Genomic DNA, 27,720 nt, shown 5'->3' on the forward strand with positions numbered 1-27,720 from the left:
CTCGATTTGAGTTGGAAGCAGCGCGAGGAGGCTTTCGGATTCCCGCCCGTGGTCCCGTCCCACGACACACAGCCGGGGTTTTTTTCCAGACGCCGCAAATTGAGTTGTGTTTGATATGATACGAGCGAAAGCGGGGAAGGGAGATCGCACGAGTTGGCGGTTGGAAACTGCAGCCATTTTTTGAATATGCTTCCCCCCGGGGCACCTCCCGGTTTTGATCCCCTCCCCCTTACTCAGCAGTGCTGATGCCGCATCCATCTTCGCTCCCGACATAACTTTGTCTCGGGGCTTTATGTCCGTCGTAATTAGCTGTGGTGAAAAATGAGCAATAGCTAGTAGAGTATCACGCAGTCACGTCAATTACATCCTCCAGGAAGATAACGCGTCGATAATTAATCAGAGCCGACTCAGTTCTCTCACTGCCTTGGTTCCCTTCGTCAAGGGTACGGTCTCTTTACATCTGCATCCGTTAGTGAGCGTGCGTCCGTGCGTGCGCGCGTGCCTGCCTGTATTCATGAAGCCCTCCTTTACAGTCTCAAAGGGCTTTGCACGGCCAAGTTTACAGGATAAATAGTTACAGCGCCTCCCACCTTCCTCGTCGAACCCCGGCTAGGGAAGACAAGTTGGGTGACAGCGTCCCTCTGTGCGAGGTCGTCCATTAATTGGTCGCGGCGTCGGTTGGACGGTGTTGGTACATATTTTACCGCACCCCGCCACCGCCCTCACCCTGATGGGTTATCTGTGTCATCAGAGATAGTGCAAACCCTACTTCGCTGGTTACGAGGAGGTCGGGTGTTTTTTTTTTTTTTGGTGCGGAGGGGCTTATTTCGTTCCTTTTATCTCACACAAAGCTTCTCCGACTGTATTCCAGTCGGCAAGCAGGGAACTGTGAATGTGGGTGTGGGGAATAGATCTAATATTATTCATATTTTCTCCACCATTCATTTAGTGTAGCCGGTAGCTTGCCGATGACTGCTTATTCTGAGTAAATAACTGCCCCCTGAGCAGGGTTAATCCAGTTGTTTGGTCAAGCAGGGTGGGACAACAAAGTCAAAATCTTGGGAATGCTTGGAGCGTGGGGAAATTCGCACAAATTGTGGCCTGATATAAACAAGAAAAGTGATTATTGGTATGGTTTCCCCTCTGAATAAAACGTGGATATTAAATGATTTGTATGGTCCACTGATTTGTCGGACTTTCCTTAAACTGGTGTTCAATCTGGTAAACACCAATATTTATTTGCATTGAATCTCTGGCCTACGATTATGTGTTTTCTGTAGTTACACCTCTCTTTGAAAATCTTCGGATAAAGGTTTTGTTCTCATTATTTGCGCTTTGCTTTGTTGTGTTCCTCATGCGCTGGTTCTATATCCAATTTGCTTTCTCGCTTTCTGTCTCATTCTTTCTCTGCGTTTCGTCCTCTTCTTTTCCTTTTTTTTCTTCCCTTTCTTTTGTGCCCTCTAAGCGCCGCTTCCTTTGACCTTCTCCGCTCCCCGGCGCTCTCCCCTGTCCTCCCCGTGCTCCTCCTCTCCGCCCCGAACATCTGTGTGTGTGACAGGCGTGAGAGAGGCGACAGTGCCCCTGATGCACCGCACCTCGCTTCACCTCCTCTGTGTCTCTCTCTCTCTCTCTCTCTCTCCCTCTCTCTCTCTCTCTCTCTCTCTCTCCCTCTCTTTCTCTCTGCCTCCCTCCACTCCCCAACACCTAACACTCTCTCTCTTTAGTGTTCCAGCTTACTAGCTGCCACACTCCTCTTCCAACCTCTTTTCCCCTCCCTCCCTCTCCCACTGTACTCCCTGTCATCATGTCCTTTTCATATATATATATATATATATATATATATATATATATATATATGATTGCTGACCCCACCCCGCCACCTTCTTCACCTCTTGTCTGTTCCTTTGCTTTTCCTGTCGTCTGTCCCTCCCCACTTCATCCCTGTCGCCGTTGCCCCTGCGTCACCTCATGTGCATTATCCCCATCCCTCGTTTCCGTTGACCACCACCCCTCACCTTCCCCCGAATCGTGCGCATGGGTGGGCAAGATACCGGTCTTAATATGATGAATCAAAGTTTCCCAGAGGGGCGGATGTATCGGCCTCTCACGCTGGAAGTTAACCAAATGAACTGGGTCACGTCGGCCGACCCAGTTGTCAAGTTGTTTACGGGTGATCGGCCGTATGCAAGGCTGCACTCCAGTCCAAATAAAGAACAGCAGTAACATTACCTTTATCGTCGAGTGACCAAAGGTCATACACTACCCTGGTTAGCTCCAAACCATAACTGGAAGGCACCCTGCAGATTGCTGAAATAATGTTAGGTGTATTGTTGGCGCACGGGGAGGTTGGGTTTTGCTCTATAATTACCAATCACAGAATTATCAAGATTGCCATTCTCAAGTAGTGGTCTTATAATTGAGCACTAGGACAAAGTAAATTCAAGTGATGTATAAGCAATTTGTGAAACAGCATCGGAGAGGCTGAAGTTTATCATGCGATCAAGATTTCGTCATGTTTTGTTGCATCTTTTTTGATTCATAATGAAAATAAGGCAGCGAGCTTTGAGCGAGCCGTGAGCTTCTCCTCAGTGAACTGAGACTTGATATTGAGAGCAGTGGGGGTTTAAAGGTTTGTCGGTCCGATTGCAATCAGAATTATAATTGAGACCAAGTCTTTTGGGCGAGATCTTTGAGGTGATGAGACCAACTCAACACCAGTGGGGTTCATACAAGTTAATCTGAATATCATCACGGCAATTGCCTTCTATTTGCTCCAGAGACAGAAATTAAAAGTAAATAAAACTGGATTCCTATCCATGTCCGCTTTTCTGTTCACTATTCATAGATTCTTATTTACATCTAATCTTTTAAGAATATGTTTGCCGGGCAAATTGAATTCCCTCATTGTAGTCATGTACTCCAGTCTTCATGATTTCTGCTTTCTCTCTTTTTTTTGCTGCCATTTCTCAATGGAAGATTTAACTTCTCTGACCGTCGTTTTTTTTAATCAATATTTCAAGTGACAGTGGATGGTTTTGCACCGTGACAGTGCAGCAGACTCCCAGCAGAATCACGACTGTTGACCTGTTGCGAGAACACTAGAGACGCACAAAGGGGAGATACCACCTTCTGTAGTGCTAGCGTAAAATATAAAAGCGCAACTTAAAACAGGTCAAAGGAAAAAAAAAAAAGTATCAAACAATGAATTATGGATTAAGACACCGGGGTTAGGGTGAGCTGAGCAGGGAACAACGCGCTCGGCGTCGGCGACCGAAAGCCAGACGGACAATCTTTCTTCACATCTGTTCGTTGTGCAACTGAAAGGACGGTTCCTTTAAGGTTCCCGTACGCGACCCCTCTCCTCCGATCCTCCGGCGTCTGAGTTGTACTTTTGATCCCCCTCTCTCTCTCTCCCCCTTTCTTCCATCTGCTACCTTCCACCAACCCTTTGACCCCCCATCGTTTTGTTTTTTTTTGTTGTCTCTGTATATGTTTCACACACCTGGCACAGTCGATATCAGCTCCGACGCTGAATGGCTTCGCTTTTATCTCTTTCTTTCCTCTCGCAGAGAGTCAGAAAGAACCTCCCCCCCCCACCCCCACCCCACCCCACGGCTGGATCCCTGTTTCTCCCCCCGCCACTCGCTAAGATAGCCTCATCCGTCACCTTCTTTACCACAACTACGGCCCCTCCGTTTCTGACTCTTTTTTTAATCTCATCCGAATGGGATCTCATCTTTGCTCTTTTTTTCGCCCCGCCGGCCGTGGCATCATAAAACCCCTTTTCTCATCCGCCGTCCGTCTCTCGGCCGAGCGGACCACACCGCCTGGCACGCGCACGCAAACGCGCGCGCGCACGCACGCCAGCCGCTCCCTGGACACACAGACGCAGACACACACATTTCAGCATTCCGCCTCGTCAACGCGCAAGGCGCCCATTGTCTTCTAATCTTTACTTTTTTTTTTTTCTCCAGTCTGTTGTCTTATCAGCGTCAAACTAGTTGCCATCCCTCTGACGGCAAGTGCCCCCCGCACACCCCCCCCCCCCCCCCCAGCACCTCCCACACCCATCACCCAGAGGTTTCGCTTTGCCGCAGCGCATTTTTGAGGTATTGACGTTTCCACTGATACGGGACTGGTTATCTGTCAGGGCCGGGGATGGAGTGTAATGGCTCTGTAATTGGATGAGATATGGGATTGTTGTGGGGGGATGTCTGGGGCTGGCGGGGGTTCGGGCTATATATCACAAAACTGCCCCCATAGCCATAACCCCCCATTTTTTTTATCACCTGGCTATCTTTCACGCCTTGTGTTCCCCCGCTTCCTCCGACGCGCTGGATGCTCACCCTTGCTCCCTCGCGTTCTGTTTCTCTCTCGGCGCCTCTCTATCTCTCTCTCTTCCTCTTTTGTCGCTCAGCTGCCCGTTTTCCGGCTTTCGCTCGCCTATATTTCCCCGCACCCGTTGGTCTCTCTCCCTCCCTCTCTCTCTCTCTCTCTCTCGCTCTCTCTCTCGTGCTCTTTCGCTCGCCATCTCCGCCGGCCGTTCTCAAATCTATCAGTCACTCCGCCACACTCACTTTCAACTCGTCACGCTGTTATCTGTGTCAATGTCCCGTTGCTGTCGCAAGAGAAAAAAAAAGATAAGATGAAAGAAAATCTATCAGGGAATCAAGGCAGAAGCCTTTGACACGGCCACTGCGGAGACCATTACATTTATTCATTGATGAGACACTTTTGTCCAAAGCGACTTGATATGAGAGGCTAGAAACAATCAAAGCGCACGTCAACCGTCGGAGCAACATCAAACTTGAGTGCATGATCTCCAGTTTCCAGATACATGTGCACGATGCTGTAAGGAATCAGAATTAAATAGTGTCGTGAGCCTTCAATGTGAGCGCGTTTTTCCCATGTTAGTGCGCTATGTCAAATAACAACGCAGCGGCTAGTCAACATCGACAACTCATGTGCTGTTAGTTTATCGTCAATACAGCAACTGAAAGCTGGTCAACCTCAAGTGAGACGAGAATCGTTAGTCACTGCTAAGATAGGATCAGGTATTCGGGTGTTGATGAAAGAGCAGGGTCGTCACGTGTTTCTTTAAAAGGCGGTGAGTCTCTCTGCAGAAGCGTGACGAGCTGCGTAGCTCGCCCCCCCACCCGCTCACTTGCAGACCTCGGGGAGCGGGTTGGGGGCATATCGCTTGATACGTGATGCAACGTGCGTGGGTGCGCCAGCGACCGCACCGTAGGGCCAGAATCAGGGATTTGAACTTGACGCGGGGCAGCTACGGGGATCCGGTGGAGGGAGATCAAGAGCGGCGTGACACGTGCGCGCTTCGCCTGTTTGCTCCATCCGAAGCTCGGGCTCCAGCAACGCTCTCTCGTCAGCCGCTGCTTTGATTTGCACAGTTCTGCAATGTGCGCGAGCGTGTGGGTAAAAGGTACACGCGGTGCTCATAAGCCTGCGTGCAAATCTCTATGCATGTATTCATCTGTTGCACACCCTCCCTGACGCATGTTTCCTCTGATCACTTGGCCTCCTTGAGTGGCCCTATTTGAAAAATTGACCCTCATGCCTTCCCTCTTAATCAAAGCACTGGGATTCTGTCTGGGCACCGCGGTCTCCCGTGCTGCGCTGTCCAGACCTCATCCTGTTCTTGTCTGGTTTCTTGTCGTATTTTTTTTTGTCATTCATTCTTATTAATGAAATCGCCAATGGCGATAGATGCAAACCGTGCGAGCCAGTGTGAGGACACAGTCAAGTTCTTTCCTACAGACTTCCCACACAGACAGCCATCTGAAGCATTCTAAAAGGTTGAATTTCTGGCCATGGCATCGCAGCTCTGAAGCACTCTGCTCAGAGCCTCTTGGATGCTGTCATTTTCTTGAAAGCCGTCGCCTGGGTAGAATGTCTTCATTCTTTTACGTGGTCGGCCTTGAATGTTTGCCGCCTACAAAGAGTGTCACCCATTGTAGTTCAGAAAACCCTTGATATTGCATAGTTATATTTGTTGAAGGCTTTGTGGTAAAAGAAAAAAAAATATCCTAAATAGGTCAAAAGGTGTGTGAAATAAATGCAAATGTGAATGCAACAGAGGAAGATAATTATTTTATTTGCCTGGCTGGACACATTGGCTGTATCAAACAAGAGCCTAGCTGGAAATAATGGAGATAACAGACTCGTGTTATGGATGTAAAGTAGAGGATGCTTGATTGTGTGTGCATTTTAGGGTCATCACATTCAGGAGCACAACAGCATTCCAATTTTTAATATATGTAATAACGAGACATCACATTTGGCGAACATGGATATCAAATTGCAGTCCATATGGGACTTCCTAGCATTGGACATATTTTGTCAAATTAATTTGTTTGTGTATTGCAAAGCGGAATATAAAACATCCTCATGGTATAATTCTTGGAATTCTTTGGGGCATAAACCTTTACCTGTCATGACAAAATGATGTGGCGCTTATCAATGTTCTAAGTGTTCTTTGTAGGCTTGACATTCGTAGGTGGACTTCTCGCCTTTGCATGCATGTCAATGTCAATGATGCTACTGAAGCAGACTGTGCAAATATCCAAGCCACTTGCTGCTGGACAGGAGCCATTAGTGATTGAATTTTAAAGCGGCACAGAACACAAACTTCTATCCAGAGCCTTTCTGGAATGTCATCATAACAGTACCACACGGCTCCAGCGCCGGTTAAGATGTTGCAGGCTTCTCTGGATGCTAACAACTAGAGTTTGTATAAGAGAGCTATTACTGCACGATCAAAGACTATAAAAATGTGGTTGGTGGTCTTGATAGAGCATAACCACCAAATCCCTAACCCAATGAGGATTGGAGAAACTGGGGCAACGGCGGCACCAGAGGTAGAGCGCGTCGTCCAGTAATCAGAGGGTTCCTCGTTCGATCCCCGGCTCCTTCCGGAAGCACGTCAAAGTGTTCTTGAGCAAGACACCGAACCCCCTAACTGCTCTAGCTGAGCTGGTGTGCACCTTGCACGGTTGCCGCCACCATCGGTGTATGATTGTATGTGTGGAAGGGTGAATGTGAGGCGTGTACTGTAAAGCGCTTTGAGTGGTCATGAGATTAGAAAAGTGCTGTGTAAATTGCAATCCATATCGCACTTTCAGCCATGCTATTGAAATTAATTTTAGCCGTCACGACCCGGGACGAACATAGAAGTACTGTCGGCGATTTTATTTCTGGACCTTTACTGAGTGGTGCTGACACCTGCCGATTGCCTGTGGTTTTAATGACTCTTTCCTGTACCCCTCTAGGTGCGGGTGGCTGGTCTCCTCTGGACAGCGACCATTACCAGTGGCTCCAGGTGGACCTGGGCTCCCGCAGGCAGGTGAGCGCCATAGCAACGCAGGGCCGGTACAGCAGCTCGGATTGGACAACTCGCTACCGGCTTCTCTACAGCGACACCGGAAGAAACTGGAAACCGTACCACCAGGACGGCAACATCTGGGTGAGCAGCTAGTGTGCGTGTGTGCGTGCGAGTGTGATTCAGTTTGTTCCGAAATGGAACCAACCAGGCCAGGTCTTTGACTCAGATGTAATTTGAGTGTGTGTGTGTGTGTGTGTGTGTGTGTGTGTCTGTGTGTGTGTGTGTGTGTGTGTGTGTGTGTGTGTGTGTGTGTGTGTGTGTGTGTGTGTGTGTGTGTGCCTATATTTGCGTAAACATCACCAGCGTTCCTGTTTATATTTGAGGCCAGAGGGCTGCAAATGGAAGGAATTATCCATCCAAACCTAAATGTAGTTTCCCTTTGTATCTGCGTCAGCTGGTCTGGGCGGGTTTGTGCTATTTTGATGTAATTTGTATGCTCAACGCAATGTCCAAGGAGCTATTAGTCCCAATCATCTCTGGATCTTTTCTGGTTTATTGTAATTTTCTGGACATTAGTAAATGAGTCGAGAACGCACTAAACAAACCTGGGAGTCAATCAAATTGATGATGATCAAGGAGAAACTGGAATGGCACTTTTTTATGTGGTTATTATTAAAATATTATGTTGTGCTTTTTCAACACCCGGAGCTGCGGTCGTCGCGTGGGAGAGAAACCCGGAGGGTCGCAGTCCGGTGTGGACAACTACTCATCCATTAATCATACGGCGAAGTGACTCTTTCCCCCTCGGACCCAGGTTGTGGTTGCATCGCGTTTTTTTTGTGGTTAACTCCTTCCGGGAAGCCGCAGCGTAACTGCCCAAGCTAACATGGTAACCGGCCGTTGGTGAGCGCTGCTCCGTGATGCGACACTGATCTCCCTCCGACCGCATTATCCGTCTGGTTTACTTCGCCGTGTGCAACACAATGGTCCCCTCCATCAACACGGCATTAGCCAGTGCTTGAGTGGGGCCGATCACAACGCCCTGTCATTAGCTAATGACCTCACGCCCTGTGCTGCTTTCATATCGCTTGGTGTGGGGCGGCAGGTGGAAACAGATGGGATCCTAGTTTTCCCAATAATAACGTACCTACCAAGCAACTGCACTCAGCAGAAGCCTCCAACCTGTGGGTAATTGTGTTTTGGAGCGGATGTAACGGTGTGTGTGTGTGTGTGTGTGTGTGTGTGTGTGTGTGTGTGTGTGTGTGTGTGTGTGTGTGTGTGTGTGTGTGTGTGTGTGTGTGTGTGTGTGTGTGCACATGGGCTCATATTTGAGTGTTACCGATGTTGTCCTTGGTATGAGTGTGAAGTTCCTTGTTGTGGCCCCGTGCAGTATAAACACCAGTCTCCCTCGTAAGGCTCCCAGAAAATGATCCGCGGTGACGAATACAGATCTGTTACACTTGAAAGTCTATAAAGCCATTGTTTTTGTATGCTGCATCATAATTGTTGCCTCTTATTATTTATTCAGCAGTGTTTTGCCCCTGCCATTACACTTGATTCATTGCCTCTAATCTTTTAAAAAAAAAATTTCGAGCAAGTATTCCAAAAACACATTAATCTCCTGGGTGCTTTGGTGACTGGAGCGGGTGCTTTTGGTGACTATTTTTTATTTTCCTCCTAGGATGTATGACACATATATTGGTTTTTAATTCATTGTCTGTATAATTCAAAATATTGCTTATGTAAACAAATACAGAGCCCATAGTTTTAAGCGGCGCATCCCATCAATAACCCCCACCAGTGCTGTAACGAGCACGCCCTGGGCTATTGGCTTCTCTGTTATCTTAATGTCTAATTCAGGAGTGTAGGCACGGACGGTGGGAATGATCACTCCAAGTTCTGTCCTCTTCATTAGGTCCTTTCGGTTGCTGGGAAAATAACAGGGCCGTTGTTATGATGAGTTTTGGCGAAGCTTAAAAGCTGCTGGACTCCATTGTTTATTTATGGGACGAGCGAAACGCAACGAGCGTGGGCTGCACAGGGACTAAAACACCGACACACACACACACACACACACACACACACACACACACAGACACACACACACACTCACAAACATACACACACACACACACACACACACACACACACACACGCACACAAACACACACACACACAGGAACAGTCTGGAACACACACAGCCTCCCGCACACACACAGATGCATGCAACAGCTGTGGAACATTACACAGCCCTCTCAACACTCCCTGGCTATCTGCGCGTCGGCACGCTGCGCTTTCCCGAAATTGTGATATCAAAGCCCGCGCGTCCGCTTCATTCTCTTTCTCTTTATGTGTAAATGTAATCATCGGCGATCAGTAATATTGATCAGAGGGACAGGGGTTGGTGAAGGGGGCGGGCGCCGAGGCTCACTTATTGTTTCGCGCACACGCACACGCGCCCGCGGCAGCCTTCAAGCCCTGTTTAAGCCCATTCAATCACGTTCGGCTCAATCTCGCCCACCGGTGGATGAGATTCACCGAATGCCCCCCCCCGGGGACCGAAAACCCGCCTGACCCGCACCGTTATTCGTAGAGGTTCCAATCGGGAACCTCTCTCCACCAATCAGCACCGCCTGTCATTTAACCAACGCTGATGGCTTAACTCTTTCGCCGTCGCGGCAGTGGGGAGGAATACTGTCGGATGGATCCAGGACCGAAATCAGGTTTATAGCTGTCGCCGGAATCCCATGTGTGATCGGCGATGATAATGGATAGAAGCTTGTTAAGTCTCGTACTGGATTTATGAGAAGGAATGATTACTCATGCCTCTGTATTGTACTCAGATGTGTTGAGATGAATGAACTCCCTATCTGCCAAATATATATATATAATGGGGCAAATGGGCTCAAAACATTTCTGAAATGATTCCTCCTTTAGTGCACAGTGCCTGAGGTGTACTAGGTGATGAATGCCAATTGTTCCATAACTGCAGGTGCGTGGCGGCTCATGTTGATTTGCATATGTAGATGCCCTGTCGGTGCCACGGAAGGCAGGCCGACTCGCCTGTGGGGTCGTGCGGGGGGGAAAAAAAAAAAAAAGTCACGGAAAAAGCAGAGAACGGCTCCCTGCCAACAATTCTGCTGATCCCCGAAGATCCCCCTCTCTCTCTCTCTCTCTCTCTCTCTCTCTCTCTCTCTCTCTCTCTCTCTCTCTCTCTCTCTCTCCCGCCTCCCGGCACGATTACCCGAGTGCTCCAATCACAGCGAACCCGGTGTTGCTTTCGGGTTCTGACGCAGCGCTCTCGTGGGATTTACATAACCTTTTAGCAAGATGAAGACATGTAGTGTTTATGCATACACAAAAAAATGTTAACCTTATAGGCGTGCCTACTATGTGGTATTGCCGCCGTTGTTTCCCTCTGTGTCACCACTGCATCTTGTAAGTGACTTTGGTTCCCTCTTCAGCTCAACGAGACCGCGGTTTCGCTCCCGAAACTGGCAGAGGAGCCGGGGCCCCCGGAAGGAGATGTGAGTTTTAGTGCTGTCATCGCAAGGCTGTCTGGGCGGTAAAGTCTGGAAATAGCCCCCATTTTCCCCTTTTAGGAAATTTGACATGCGCTTATTTCGCTTTTTCACAGGTTTCTCTTACGCCGAAGGCAGATTGCCATCACACTTTGGTTTTGTATTCCTGTGAACGAGGAGCTTTATGCCAGACATACGCGAGTTCGTAGATACGGAGAAACACATCTTTGCCCGATACGCAGTGTCACATGATGGGAAAACGACACCGAGGTGTTTTTTTCGTTTTTTGTTTTTTTTATCTCTATGCTGTTTGGCATGAATTCTTTTCCACCCAAACGGCAACTGAATGACCCGTGTCCTCCCTGCAGAGTATTATGATGAAACGACCTTTAAATGGAATTCTTTCTTCCAACTCCATTTGCCTTCGCCTTATGCTGTCATGCTTCCTCGGATATAAGCGTAGGAGACAGCTACGGGTCTGTCTGTCTATGCTTTTTTTGACACTAAGCTATGAGTCAAGAGTGCGCGCGCACACACACACACACACACACACACACACACACACACACACACACACACAACAACAACAACAACAACAACGCACATGCACAAGCAAACACTGCTACTTCTGCTTGTGTGTAGAACCACATGCCATACCAGTACTTGGATTCACTGACTGGCAGGGATACAGTATTCTCAGACCAAAGTCGAGGATTGCATGTTGTACGCCGGTATTTCGGCAGCTAGTTTGCCGCGTTTAGCCATCGGGGCGTCACTTAAAAGGGGTCAGGAGGTGAGATGAGTCGGGGACTCGGGGACTCGGGGACATTTCTGCTCTCGCAAGGAGGGCTTTGGCACGAGTTTCTTTGGTCTCGGTGCTACAAGCTGTATACAAATTGAACCTAATGATGCTGAAAGAAGCGTAAGCGTGCATGCGCATGCATACTCGGGCATGCATGAGTATAGGTGGGAACAGTAAATGGCGGAGAGTCGGAGTGTATGCGTGTGCGCCCTCCCGAGGACAAACCCGCTAGACTGTGGTTTCGTCAGGTAAATGAATGGTGAAGTCTCCGTGTCTCACCGGTGAGGACTAATTTAGTTTCACAGGCTGCAGAGTGCGTCCTGATAAATCATGCACCTGGATCTATACACCGGTGGACTCCGCTCACACACACACACACACATACACACACACACACACACACACACACACACACACACACACACACACACACTCCATCCTGTAGTTTATTCTCCTCTTTCTATCTTTCACCATCCCCCTCCTCTCGCCCTCGCTCTCTCTCCCCATTAGTCCCTTTGTACAACGGTCTGATAGATCTTTCATATTTCCTGTTACTGCATCCTCGCTGCCTCCCGAGCTCGCTGGCTCAGTACGTGTGATTTAGAGCTACGAAAAACAGGTGGAGGATGATCCTAAGCCAGCGAGCCACTGTGATCAGGTGGTCACCGCCGTAAGACTTTCTGAACGAGAACCATTTCCCTGCCCTCACGCTGTGCGGCTGGCCTGAACAGAGACAAAAATGGAAAAACAGCAGCATCAGGGCAAGAGTTAAAGAGAGTAATATTTTCAACATGACAAAGAATGTTGAAACACATACTAAGCACAAAGATCAAAAAAAAATACGTAAATAAATAAACTAAAATAAATGAAAATAAATAAATAAACAAACAAACAAACAAAGAAATTAATTAATGAATTGTTTAATTATTTAATTAATTAATTAAATAAGGTATTCTGAGACATTGACGTACTTGAAAAAATGTGAGAATATTGAAATAGGGATTATATTTATACAGGATCATTATCACTCAATTATAAAATATGAAAAATTCTCCAACTAACCGCTGATACATAGTTACCAACTGTGCAGCCGCTTCTAAAATCAAGTCTCGGGCCCTATTGGAAGCTTTGCTGACACACACTGTGACGTCAGTTGGACCACTAATGGAAAAATGTAAGTCGCTTTGGACAACAGTGTCGGCTAAATGACGTAATGTAATGTAATAAAATGTACCGCAGAGCGTAACGTCAGCCGGGGCAAACGCAAGGCTGAGGAGTTACGCGTAATGAAGTCACACTGACAGTCAGCTACAGTAAGTGCCAGTACAGTAATTTTGCTGCCTTAATGGTTAATGCTGCTCCGGTAGATTAATGCTGCTCTGGTAGATTGCACAAATCTCCCGCACCCCCACCCCTACCTCCAGCCTCCACCCATTATCTGAGAAGGTAACACTGAAAAAGTGTTAATACATTCTGCATCGTGTCCTGGGGTGGTTGTGCGGCACTCCTGGCGATGGCATGGTGAATCTCTCACTATCAGGGAGGGAGCAGCCACACAAGGGGAACCCTTAAATCCAACACAATTGGAGCGACATCAATATTCATGTATGGTTGGATTGAATGAATCGCTTAATCAATCGGCCCCAGACTGAATTAAGCGGTAGTGGCATTAGTGAATTCGTTAAAAAGTTTATTGACATTGGAATTAATTCAGACATTATATGCATTTGCTGAGCCGCTCCTGGTCCTAAATCCATAATCACATATTTAATTGATCCCCATTGTCTTTTAGAAGCTATAAAAACAACTGAATAACTAAACTGGAAATAAACGGATGATTTACACGGTGCATCAGTTATCGGCCAGGCACACTAGAACACTTGGATATACAGCCCAACGGCAATCAATTATGATCACCAAGCCCTAAACAGTTGATTTTCTGCCTGCAGTTATTACCCCCAAGGTCATCTGCAGTCAGTTGTTTACTTTGCAATAGGAAAGACAGCACCGCAAACAAAACAAACCCATGAAGCCTTATTCTGATAAGGTCGGTAAAAAGGTAAAAGGTGAAAAACAAAAAATAAAAAATAAACATCAACATGCCAGCCAACCACCAAACAGCCCCTTTGGTGAAATCCTGAATGTTTGTATGAAAACCTACAGAGGTTTTAGATTCCGAAAATCCCTTTCTCATTTTTTGTTCTCTTCTACTTGCTCAACCGTCCTTAGACACACACGCACGCACGCACGCACGCACGCACGCACGCACACACACGCACACACACAGACACGCACAGACTAATAATCTATTTCTAAGCCTAAATCAGAGTGACCCCCAAAATATTGCTGTCCGGAGAGTAGGCTGGCAGAGCTTATTATAGAATCTGTTGTGTTACAGCACATTATTGGTGGAGGCTAGAAAGAGTGAGATAGAGAGAGAGAGAGAGAGAGAGAGAAAGAAGGCGAGCTCAGCAGACAGACAGACTGATAGAGAGACAAAAAGTGCATTTATGTACATGTATGTGTATGTGTATGTGTATGTGTATGTGTACGTGTATGTGTATGTATACGTGTATGTATATGTATATGTATATGTGTATGTGTACGTGTATGTGTACGTGTACGTGTACGTGTATGTGTATGTGTACGTGTATGTGTATGTGTATGCCTGTGTAAAGCGGGTTTTAATTTTCCAATGGATTGCAACTTTACCTAATCTCTTGGAGAATATTTATGATTTTTGCTGCATTTCACAGTCAGTTTATTCGCGGAGCGATAAAGCAACAGAAGGCAGAAATATACAGCATTGACCTTTTGAACTCGAGCATTTTGCCATTTGTGTTTCCACTGCATTTAAGCATTGTTATGCATTTTGATTAAATACAGCAGTTATCGGGTTCCTGCTACTTTTCCAATTCTGGTTTTGGTTGACTGGTATGTGTGTGTGTGTGTGTGTGTGTGTGTGTGTGTGTGTGTGTGTGTGTGTGTGTGTGTGTGTGTGTGTGTGTGTGTGTGTGTGTGTGTGTGTGTGTGTGTGTGTGTGTGTGTGTGTGTGTGTGTGTGTGTTGTTGTCATCAGGCGTGTTTACTTTTAGTTTTAGTTAAAAAAACCTACAGTGCGTCACAAAGTGTTGCAATGCGCTGTTTAATAAGCGCCATACTCCGGTTGGCGCTGTACACGTCTGCCGAGTCTGTTAGGCAAATTAAATGTATCTCCTACCTCCCATAAAGGCACCGCCTCCTGGCCTTTACGGAGCCTCGGGTAGTAATATTTGTCTAAATTTGGGTTTTTCAGGGTAGAGGGAGAGACATTGAGAGAGAACGACATTACCAGTGTACGTGTGTGGGTGTGTTGACGACTCATTGAAGTGGTCCTGGAGAGCGTATAATAATCTTCCTATCTCCTCCCTCCCAAACGTCTCCTCTTATCACCTCTCCTCTTATCTGTGTTTTAATCTTTTGTGCTTTTATGGTCACTTAGTTAATGTTTGTGACATTTTTGGCGCTAATCCTGTACCCAATCCCAATCTGCTGCTGAACACCTGAATTTCCACTCGGGGATGAATAATCATCATCATTTCATATTTAGAATAGAATAGATGGAATCATGTTTCTATAATTGCAATCTGCTAATTCCTTTTTGATCAAGGTGTTTATACTTTGTTTTTCACATCATATCAGAGGTCCAAACAAGACCAGCGGAAAAGAAACTTAAACAAACCTCCTGCCCCCAACCCCCAGACGTACATATCCTGTATAGACATTATATGTAACCAGACATCCATAAAAGGAAAATAAATAACACAAATAGAGTGAAATGAAAAATTGGCTACATTGTCATGCTGTCAGCTTCCATATCCTCCACAAAGATTAAGAAAGGCTGCCAAATAGTATGACATTTCCTAGTAGACCCTGTGACAGTATATCTAATCTTCTCCAGGTTAAGATGGGACATGACTTCCCTGATCCAATGACTATACAGTATGTCGGTGGAATAGGATCTTTCCATTTAAACAATATCAGTCTTCTTGTCAGGAGAGAGCAGAAGGCAAAGATGCTTATTTCCCTCTCCCCATAACTTCATAAAAGCTTTATATCTCTTAATGCTTTGTCAATTGCAGCGTTATAACCACATTTAGAATTAAAATTGCACTTGTTAAAAAGGGGATCAATTCATGTATATATTGTTTATTAGACTATTAAATTGTAATATTAAATTACTTATTTGAGGGACACTACTCCAAACAGGGAGAATAGTAAATAAACCACTGTAACTATAATTGATCAGTCTCGTAAGGATCAGAGTTCTTTATTTGCTCTACATTTGCAACTGTATTCACCCCTGAAGGAACACAAACTTCTTTCCATGAAATGAGATTTATTTTATCATGCTAATCTACTTGAATAAATGAAATAATAGTAAAATAGATTATAAGAAAATAAATGATGAAGAAGATAAATGATAATGAAATAATAGTTAATTATATGAAAAATGAAAATAGTAAAATAAATGATAAAGAAAATAAGTAAATTATTACAGAATTTATAAATTGGCGACAAACTTTAACTCAGAGACAATAGTGAGGTAGGAAGTTATGTGACTCTTTCATCAAAATAATAAAACAAGGCACACACTACGGGCAGTTAACTTCTCTATAAAGGGGAAATTAATTTAATTTGACATCAACCCAAATCAAGAGGCAGATTTGGAAGCCTCTCGCCTTACGGATCATCGAGTCGTGGTGGAGAATTTCAGCAGGCTCTCCAGATCTTATGTGGACTGAGTGGAGTCCACGAGCAGTCGCGGCAGTTGGTCTCGTCCGTTGGTGATTTTCAGCCACGTCGTGTGGGAGTCAGGGGTTGGAACCTGCTTTGTGAGTCTCCGGTGCAGCGAGTAACTGTTAAGACGATTTCTAATTACTGACTATGAAAACATGGTTTCAACGCTCATCATGAAAGCCATAAATTCATCATCTTTGACAGAAGAGGGATTGCAGATGCAAATTACTTGTGGCTCTCCTTCCAGATGTGTCTTGGAGACAGACTCTCCATGGTGCGGTCTGCCTTGATCACTGGAGAGAATGTGGTTGTGGGTGAAAGCAAGGAAAGGTGGGGGGGTTCTCTCAATCGAGATAACAAACAATCATTTGGCGCCCTTGTCCAGTCCCAATTGGCATTTCTATTGTTTGGGAATGCAGATAAGACTTAGCGGATCCGGGTCTCAGCGCGGCGGGGGGTTCGTATCCCACCCTGTGAATCTCTGGGGAAGAGGGTCCGAGGCAGACAGCCCTGTCTGTGTACACTCCACAATCAAACAATATTCCCTCCCCATCACTTCTAAACATTTAAATGCTTTGTTACATTCTGTCCCTGTCTGTCTATCGGCCTGTTTGTAGAATATCTCAAAAATTTATGAACAGATTTGTAGAAATTGATTTGATTGAATAAAAAAGGATTGGATGAAATCTGGGAATCCAGAGGTGACTCTTGGCACAGTCGCAGCAGCCATGATGATCTGACTGATCATACTGTGTGTGTGTGTGTGTGTGTGTGTGTGTGTGTGTGTGTGTGTGTGTGTGTGTGTGTGTGTGTGTGTGTGTGTGTGTGTGTGTGTGTGTGTGTGTGTGTAACCAGCAGTATGGGAACTAGTGCTTTGCATTGAAAAAGACCTCAGGTAGCAAGGAGCTTGACGGACAGGGTGTTCATCCAATCATGACAATGTCATTCCCAGGGTGGCTCTCATACCAGATAACGTTACACTGACACTTGTAATGTGAACATTGAAAACGTTCAACATTGTAATATTTATTATTAAATTTTAAGGCCGTGCGATATGACAATCTATATCGAAAGAGGAGGGAACATTTTTTAATTAATATATATTTTTATACTGTTTCTATCGCTATGTCGCAAATCAGCAGCAGAACTGCTTTACAGTAGACGTCATTTGGAGTCACCGTGCTTTACATTATCGGCACATAAGAGCGAAGGTAAACAAGCATCGAGGAGCATGGCACTTTGGGAAATTACTCACGGACCAATCATGGCGCTTAACACGGAAGAGAAAATAAGACACTGTCCCTTGTTTATAACTTTAACTTTCTAAACACCATCTTGGGTTTGATAACTTGTGTTTTTCACCATTCATGGATTACTACAACATTTGGCTGTCTGCTACTGAGCCACGGCAACATAATGTTGGGGGGGGCTACCAAACGCAAACCAAAGTAACTTTGGTTTGCCCATCATGTTTTAGTTCAAGATTTCGGTAAATGAAAGTGAACACAAACAAGTCATTCGAGTCATCATGTCTCAAGTCAAGTCAAGAGTTTTTAACCTCCAAGTCAAGTCTGAAGTTATTTATTTTCTGTCAAGTCAAGTTGCAAGTCATCAAAACAGTGACTCGAGTCCAAGTCACAATGACTCAAGTCCACATCTCTGGTTATGTGTAACCCATACCCAAAGGTACTTGAATTTTCAAAGGAAATGAGGCTAAAGGCATCCGACTAGCCCCAGGGTCAACAGGCATAAGCTCGCTTTTCTGGATGTTAACTTTATAGCAAGATATTTTGCCAAATTCTGTAAGTAAGACCATTAACTTTGGGAGCCTCGAAAGAGGTGGCCCTTGATATCGGCATTTTGCCTCAGGGCAAGAGCAAGTGGTTCCATTGCAACCCCAAATAGAAGTGGGGATAAAGGACATCTCTGTCTCATGCCACGTTGGAGCCCAAAATAGATGGAAATATTATTGTTAGTACGCATGGCAGCCATCGGAGATGTTTATAAAATATTGATCCATGAAATGAGAAACCTCTCCAATGTGCTGAAAAGATAGCTCCACCCCACCTAGTCCAATGCCTTTTCAGCATCAAGTGAGAGCACTACCTTTGGCAGGCCGGGGGGAGAGGGGCCCTAAACGATATTGAAAAGGTGTCTGATGTTCAAAAAAGAACAGCAGTTCTTAATAAAAACCCGTTTGGTCAGGTGATATGATGGCGGGGAGAACCCCTTGCAGGTGGCGCGAAAGAACTTGAGCAAGGACTTTAGCATCCGTGTTTATAAGAGGAATTGGACAGAATGAGTTGCACTCAAGAGGACTTCTATCTTTCATGAGGATTAAAGAGATAACTGCCTGACGCGTGGTTGGAGGATTTGAATGAAAGTGATTCTTCGAAGACAGTAATAGAGGAGAGTTGGTCTGAGAATTTTTTGTACAGGTCTGTTGGGTAACCGTCCGGTCCTGGAGATTTGCCACTTTGCATAGATCTAATTGCTGATGCTATCTCCACGACTGAGAGGCCCCCCTGCAACTCAGCAGTCGTCCCCGGGTCTATAGAAGGGACACGCAGGCGCTTGAAAAAATCTACCAGCGCTGAAGGGCTTACAGATGAATCAGAGTTGTATAATGAGTGATAAAAAGTTTTAAAACTGGAGATATTTTTAAGCTGTCTATGCTTTTTGAGCCTTACTCATGGTTGCTTGCAGAAATGGTTTGATTGGCAATTTCCTGGCTGCAGCTGATGAGCGTTTGCAGGGATACGATGCGAGCAAATGTAATTCAGAATAACGTTCGCCCGCAACTGACTGAGAGCTCGGGAGAGGCCGTTTTCCCTGCAATATCGCATTTACTCTGAATGGCTAAAATAAAAAATATGGATTGATATTAAAGTTGTTTTTTTTCTGTTTATTAATTGCATATATTTATATTGTATCGTATTGCAGATACAGCCATGCATCCGATGTGGCTCACTGTAATGTGGCTTTTGCCTTTGTCTTTTTTCCGTTAATGCGGATGTGTTTTTCATATTTGCCAAGTGTTTTTGTGTGCAGCTCGTTCGACACTTCTGGATTTGCAGCGCGTTTTCAAAATGCTACGCATGTGTTATTGATGATAATATTGATGATAATCCTTCTGGCACAGGAGGAATAGCGTTCCGCTCCTGGACTCCTGACGAGCCTGTGCGCCGATCCCGACTGCAAGACAGACAAACATTAAGAAATCTCCCTGCCCTTTGGCAGCCGCGGAAAAGAGAGCCGCGCTGACTCACTCAGCTGGTGCTTGACCACAGCCCTTCGTCCGCCACATACCCCCACTACCCGTCTTTGGCCGAGGAGCCATCCGGCCTACAGCGGGACAAGACTGGGACAAGATTCCGCCGAGCCCTTTGTTTGATGTATTGGTCTGCAGACAGAAAGGGAGAGAGAAGGTAGGGCTAAACAGCACTGGCTTCCCACAGAGAGCTGACTTTACACTCACAAACGCCTGCTGGCACTTCTCTGACCACTGGACAGGATCTGGAGCCGGCCAGCCCCAAAAGCTGCCACACCTCCTTCTTGGTCTTAGGTCTCGGCGTGTTTGCGACTGCAGCTGTTTTATCAAGCTGGCCTTCACCCAAGTGGTACCCCAGATACTGCACCTCCTGCCATCCCACGGCACACTTCTTTCGGTTAGCGGTGAGCCTAGCCCGCCTCAGGGACTCAAGCTCAGCACCCACTGCATATGTCACTGCTCCATATGCCGCTCCCAGGTGTCGCTGTGAATGATTGATGCTACATGCGGACGCAGGACGCGGCCCATGAGTCTCTGAAAGGGCTGGCGCATCAAATAACCCGAACGAAAGTGTGCGAAAGTGGTATAAGACAAACGACCTGGAGAACGGAGATTTTTCCTTGGACTCGTGAGACAAGGGAATCTGCCAGTAGCCCTTGGTTAAATCCAGTGTCGTGAAAAAATTAGCTGTACCTAACAGGTCGAGAAGTTCATCAACCCGGGGCATCGGGTAGGCGTCGAACGCCGACACCGCGTTTCCCCTTCGGCAATCTGCGCAGAACCGGACTGACCCATCGGGCTTACCCATCAGCACGATGGGACTAGACCAGTCATTTGTGGACCCCTCTAATTACGCCCATGTCCAGCATGACCTCTAATTCCGCCTGCACAATCTTGCGTTTGTGTTTGGGCAGGCAATATGGCCGAGGGCGCACCTTTACTCCCAGGGTCTTTACCACATGGTGGTGTATGAGGGACGCAAGGCCTGGCAGGTAGGAGAGAACATAAAAGAAGCGAAGCTGAAGTGCAGCTACATCCGCCCTCTGGGACGGAGAGAGATGGTCACTTAACAGGGCCGATCGGACGCTCTTTGAACCTGCGGCCCCAACTCATCCCACTCAATGACCGGCTTGACCGGCGTCATTCTCCTCCGGGGCACTGCATTGAGCTGTAGACCTGGCGAATCCCGTGTGGATCCTGGGGTCGATCACGGGTCTGGTCCTCCGGCCGGCTCCCAGTCGACAGCGGCGGGCCAGCAGCCAGTCACGACGTGCTCCACGACACGTCCCAGCTGGCAGCGGAGGTAGTCCCGCTCCTCCTCCAGATCCGCGAGGCGTTTCCACAGCCAGTGGATAGGCTTCAGGGCGCCCTTCACTCGGGGCCCTGCCCCCCCCAGGTCTCTGTTCAGGCGCCACTTGTGGGAGTCTCTGCCCACAGGTAAGGGTTTAGGGAGGGAGAGAGTCTTTTTGGCCGAAGTGTGCCAACATGGCGAGAGTTTTTATCATCACCTTAAACAATAAGGTATGCTGGTCACAAGCATTAATTTCAATTAATAAGGAGGAGTATTATAATAAAAATATTGATGATGATCCTTTGGGCACAGGACGAATGGCATTCCACCGCTGGCTGCTGACGAGCCTGTGTGCCGATCTCCTCTGCAAGACAGACAAACATTAAAAAATAAATCCCCTGCCTCGAGTCGGACCAATCAAAGAAAGGGAACCGTGCTGTCTTCCGCAGCCAGTGCTTGACCACTTTTTTTTTTCCGCCACGGCCACCGTATTACGGTCTACAGTATATATTTTATATGTACTGTACCATGTGCCGTCATTTTTTGAACAGGGTTAGGGTTAGGGTTAGGCTTTTGAACAGCAATTTTCTTTATTTGTTCAGTCTTGTACTTCTGCATAAGGTGTGTGGTTATTACTACACATGCATTTGGTTTACACTGTTATAGTAACATGAAATTATAAATAATTCACAAATAAATCTCAATTATTTCTAGTCAACAAAATTTGCCTCAACGCTGAACACTCACGTCTGTTTTAAGTTGTTGGTGGTGTAAAGGTGGTAGTGTTGGAAACAGCTTCAGAGCTGATATAAGCAGTCAGAGAAGGATGACGGTTCTGGGATGGGCTTCATGTTGTCGGTTTTTTCTGTGACTTATACTTTCCACCGTGGGCTCTCCACTGTCTTCCACACACACACACACACACACACACACACACACACACGCACACACACACACACACACGCACACACACACACACACACACACACACACACACACACACACACACACACACACACACACACACACACACAAATAAAGTAGTTCTCTCAAATCCACACATTGGGCAGTTGCCTCTACCCTGAACAAAACCCTCATTAGGAAAAATTGCACTACTCGAGGATCTGTAGAGGCCAGTAGGCGGTGTCTTTTGAAGAGATATAGTGACGGCGACAGACATATACAACACCACACGGCGCATTGCAGCAATTTGAGTCCTCTTGCTTGGTCACGCCGAAAGACCAATTTATGCAATTAATGAACCGTTTGCCATTCCATAGGAGTGGATTTTTTAGCGGCGCCTTAATTCAGGTGATAATCAGACAGAATTTATACAAAAAGTTAGTGTCTAAATATACAACACTTAGTGTATAGAATCTGCTGAAATACTCGTTGTTCTAAGTTGTTCCACCTCCTCAAGCTGGTCAGTAGTAGAAGCAATAGTCAAATAAAGTGCCTGTTAAATAGTGTCTTCAAATCAACCCGGCAACTTATCCAGACAGCAGGTGTGACTGAGCAGTTCATGTATATGCTGAATCTAGATGTCAGCTTTAGGGATAAAGTTCAGGGAGGAACACAGAAGTCCAGTTCAAGGATCAAGAGGAGACTTACAGTGATAACATTCATCTACAGCTACATTCAGGAACATTTCCGTGTTGCGCATTTTCACACATGCTTTGAGAATGCCGGAACAGATAAGGCAAGGGACAGTCAAGCAGAAGTCACCCATTGCGGTCCATGGTGGCCGAGGTGGGATACTGTTGACACGGATAACACGGAGACAGTCGATCATTTTGTCGGCACATTTTAACATCCCTAGTTTGGACGTGTTTTGAAATAGCATGAATGGAGAGTAATGTCCAATAATTCAAGACCATAATACAAATTGCTGGAGCATATTTCATGGAATACCGATCCCTGCTCCCATTCACCTATGACCCCATGCAAAAAGGCTTCCAGGAACATTGCTGGGAAAGACTGCATGTGTGAAAGGGGCTTAAGACTAACACTGTGTAACCATTCAGCTCTACACATGGACACACACAGCAGTGACTAGAGTCACACCTACACACAAACGACCACATTGCACAAAAATGAAAGAAACAGAAACAGAAACAGTCTTTATTCGTCACGCAACACACCACACTACAACACATGCTGGCACACGCTTCGATGGTGGCCGGTGAAATGGATCCTCTGCATTTGACCCAAATGAACATAAACCACATGAACCACACTGTAATCTTATCATTTCGAGTCATTATTCTGTGATCGGACGTGCAGAATTTGACTGAACAGAAAACAATACCGACCTCAATGCGGCCGTTTAACCTACGTGAGGAAAAACTTGAGCCAGACCTCCGGCTTCCTCAACTACCATTCATTTTTTTCTCTTCTCTCTCCGTCCATTAACTGTAGCTCACTCCCTCGCTTCTATCACCCACTCTCATTTCCTGTGGGGGGTGTGTGTGTGTGTGTGTGTGTGTGTGTGTGTGTGTGTGTGCGTGTGTGTGTGTGTGTGTGTGTGTGTGTGTGTGTGTGTGTGTGTGTGTGTGTGTGTATTTGTGTTTGCACCATTACAACTGAAATCAGTTTTTTTAATGTTGTGCACATTAGAGACTGACATTGGCCAGAACCCAACGTGGGCTGTTGCAGGTTTAAACTGCAGCAACGCAGTCGCCATATGAATCTTGATATTTACAAATGATTGATTCCTGCGCTGTAACCAGATTGAATCTGCAGCCATCAGCAGCCTCATTTTATAATCCAAGGAGAAAACTCCCTTTCTCTAGCTGGATGTAAAGATAAGTGGCTGCTTAGCCGTGAAAATGTCATATCTAAAGAGAGAAAGAGCTCGAACCTACCTGCCTATTTATAGTCTCACACTCCTTTCATCACATTTTTTACAGGAAATGTTCTGAAAGTGTCCATGATTCAGATATATAGTGGAAATAATTGCGCATCTCCTTCATAGATGCACAATAAGTATACGCAAGGGATTCAGTTGGTTATGACACAACAGGTGTCAGACTTATCATAGCCCTGGCAAGATGTGTTTTCCTCCGAGGCTTGACATTTCCAAACATATGTGTATGCATAATTGAGCGAGTATGAGTGTGTGTGTGTGTGTGTGTGTGTGTGTGTGTGTGTGTGTGTGTGTGTGTGTGTGTGTGTGTGTGTGTGTGTGTGTGTGTGTGTGTGTGTGTGTGTGCGCGTGCGTGCGTGCGTGCGTGCGTGCGTGCGTGCGTGCGTGTGTGTGTGCATGTGCTCGTGCTGCCATTGTGTCGTTGAACTGTGGGTCACCCCAGCAGACATGCACAATGGGGCTGCGTTCTGCTTCCACATTTATCAAAGCAGTGCAGTGGTAGCTGTTGCTTTTTTTTTTTTACTCAAATTTTCATTACCTGTGATCTGTGTGTGTGGCCTCTCAAAAAAACACCACTGACATTTCCCATTGTACGATTGCCAAATTTGGGGCGAACATCTCCCTCCTTCCCAGTGTTGCCTTCCTTCACACTGATTGAATGTTGGCGTCATCTTTCATTGTTTCGTGACCCTTGAATTCAAGTCAAATAACGTTGGTTTATACGTGCCTTGCTTAGGGACTGGATCCAGGAAAAAGTGTAGTTTCTGTATTATTATGCTTCAAGTAGCCTTATATCCTGAAACTGAAAAAAATATTGATATCATATATCAGTACTTTTAATTGTTGAATTATTTTAAATATGTGTTTTTAATATTATTTAAAGTGGTTTGTATCATAGCAAGATTCAAGATTCAAGATTCAAGAGGTTTATTCGTCACATCGCATCCGGTGATAACACACAATATGTCCTAGGAAAAATTTCTTTCTAATAGACCAACTAACTGACTCCTAAAATGTAATACAGTAAGTCGAATACTTATAGAATAAAGTAAAAATATATAGAATAAAATAAAATGAAATGAAATGAAATAAAATAAAATACAATAAAAATAAAATACATTAAAATAAAATTAGATAAAATGGAATAGATAGAAGGAATATGCTTATGTATATGGAATAGGCAATTATGTATATACAGATATGTGCTTTGAAGTGGCATGTGAATAAAGTGAGGTAGTGTCAGGGATAATACAGCACAGTATACAACAGTACGGCGCAGCAATACGGCATCACGAACAACCCTGAACAGTGACACAGTATGCGGTACAGTATGCTACATATAGTACAGTAGGTAGTGGAGCCTATGTGTATGGCTCAGTGAGGACCCCTGGTGAGGTCAGCATTGACAGTTCTAATGGCTTGAGGGAAAAAACTCTGTCTCAGTCTCTCTGTTCTCACTGTGTGACTGCGCTTGCCTGACCGCAGCAGCTGGAACAGTCCGTTGTTGGGATGATGAGTATCCTTCATGATCCCGTGGGCTCTGCTACTACACCTCCTGGGGTATAACTCCTGCAAGGGGGGGAGGGTAGTTCCAGTGGTACGTTCAGCTGAACGCACCACCCTCTGCAGGGCCCGCCTGTCCTGAGCAGTACAGCTCCCAAAACAGGCAGTGATGTTGCCTGTCAGGATGCTCTCCACTGCTCCAGAGTAGAAGGACTTGAGGATCCTCACCGAGACCCGGAATTTCCTCAGCTGCCTGAGGTGGTAAAGAAGCTGCCTCGCCTTCCTCAACAGACGTGTCTGTTTGTAATGTCCAGGTAAGGTCCTCTGTGATGTGGACTCCCAGGTATTTGAAGCTGCTCATACTGTCAACAGAAATCGCATTAATCACCAAGGGTACGTGCGTCCTCGATTGTGATCCTCGCCTAAAGTCCACAATCAGCTCCTTAGTTTTGCTGACGTTCAGGGGGACGCTGTTGTCCTGGCAGGCACCAGAGTGACAGGTCAGCCACCTCCTCGCGGTAGGCCTTCTCGCCGCAGTCGGTGATCAGGCCCACGGCAATGGTGTTGTCAGGCAAGCTTGAATGATTGTGTTGGAGCTGGGACCTGGCCACTACAGTCATGTGTGTACAGGGAGTACAGTAGGGGGCTGAGGACGCAGCCCTGGGGGGATCCTGTGTTCAGAGTGAGGACGCTTGACAATGTGCTTCACCACCCTAACCTCCTGGGGGCAGGCTGTGAGGAAGTCCAGGATCCAGGCGCACAGCGGAGCATTCAGTCCCGAGCTCCTTTAGCTTGACAGCAAGGTCATGGGGGGACTATGGTGTTGAAGGCTGAACTGTAATCGATGAACAGCATTCTCACATAGGCCCCCCTTCTGGCCATCCAGGTGCGTAAGCATGGTGTGCAGTACCTGGGAAACCGCGTCATCAGTGGATCTGTTCTGCTGGTACGCAAACTGCAACGGGTCCAAGGTGCGGGGGAGGGAGAGCGCAGATGTAATCCTTAATCAACCTCTCGAAACACTTCATGACCACCGAGGTGAGGGCCAACCGGACGGTAGTCATCCAGGCAGAGCTGGAGAGGCGATCTTTCGGGACAGGAACGACGGTGGACCTCTTGAAGGACGGACCGGGACCACTGATTCAGCCAAGGGAGATGTTGAATATTGTGGTTAACACTGGGGCTAGACTGGTTAGCACAGGTCTTCAGTACTCGCCCAGATATGGCATCTGGGCCCGCAGCTTTCGTGGTGTTCACCCGCATCAGAGCCCTCCTGACCTTGTGCACGGACACTGAGAGTGCGCGCTCATCCCCAGTGGTGTAACTCCAATTAGCCGGCGAGCTAGCGGTGCTGTTGTCAGACTCGAACCGCGCATAAAAAGGAGTTCAGTTAGTTGGCTAGGGAGGCGTCCACACTGGTGGCTGGGGAGGGGCCTGCTCTTGTAGTTGTGATCGTCCGCAGCCCTTCCCACAAGCGTCTTGTGTCCCCCCCGCTCCATCTGCAGCTCACAGTCTCGCTGTACGCCCCATTTAGCGTCCCTCACTGCCCTCCGCAGATTGTACGAGTGCCGCTTTGGTAATTGATGGAAATAAAATAATGGTGGACGGACCAACTGATTGGTCCATCCACCGCATCACTTCCCTTGTCACCACCAGTTCTCGCGCGCGATCAGAGGCCTGTAAACGGGAACCAGTCGAAATCGTGGCGTGGTCAGATTTCCGAAGGGAGCGAGGCGGTCTTGTATCCATTCTTGTACGGTGTGTAGCAATGGTCCAAAGTTCCATCTCCCCCTGGTGGCACACATGATGTGTTGGTGGAAATTAGGCAGAACTTTGGTTAAGGTTTGCCCTGTTAAAGTCACCAGTCACACACCACAGCCGCGTCGGGATGTTTGTTTTGAAATCGCACAACACATCGTACAGGACCGACAGAGCTGCGTCGATGTCCGCTTTGTGGTGGGATATAAACGGCTGTGATGAGGACCGTGCTAAATTCCTAGGGCGAGATAAAAAGGACGGCATAAGATGGTCAGCTGTTCCAGGTTCGGCGAGCAGGAGTGGGAGAGAAACTTGGTGTTTTCGGGGTTACAGCAGCGGGTTGTTTACAATGAGGCAGACGCTCCTCCACCTTTGGATTTCCCCGACTCCCCCCGTTCTGTCACCGCGGAACACGGAGAAGGCCTCGGCTGGACGTATGGCTTCATCCGGCACCAGTGGGTTCAACCATGTTTCCGTCAGACAGAGGACGCAACAGTTTCCTTGTGTCTCGTTGGAATTTAATCCTTTCTCGAAGTTCATCCATCTTGTTCTCCAGGGACTGGACGTTGGCAAGAAGGATGCTCGGCAGAG

General features: G+C 46.6%; 1 protein-coding gene across 1 annotated transcript in view; it reads left to right on the plus strand.

Annotated features, from left to right (window-relative positions):
• Positions 1-27,720, plus strand: part of cntnap2a (contactin associated protein 2a) — a gene marked incomplete at both ends in the record, with an annotated part of 398,026 nt that overhangs the window by 168,936 nt on the left and 201,370 nt on the right. The window contains one exon of the mRNA XM_080020721.1: positions 7,287-7,480. Coding sequence (XP_079876847.1) covers positions 7,287-7,480 — 194 coding nt within the window. The remainder of the gene's footprint in view (positions 1-7,286; positions 7,481-27,720) is intronic.

Source organism: Zeus faber (assembly GCF_960531495.2).
Source record: "Zeus faber genome assembly, chromosome: 19".
Taxonomy (NCBI): domain Eukaryota; kingdom Metazoa; phylum Chordata; class Actinopteri; order Zeiformes; family Zeidae; genus Zeus; species Zeus faber.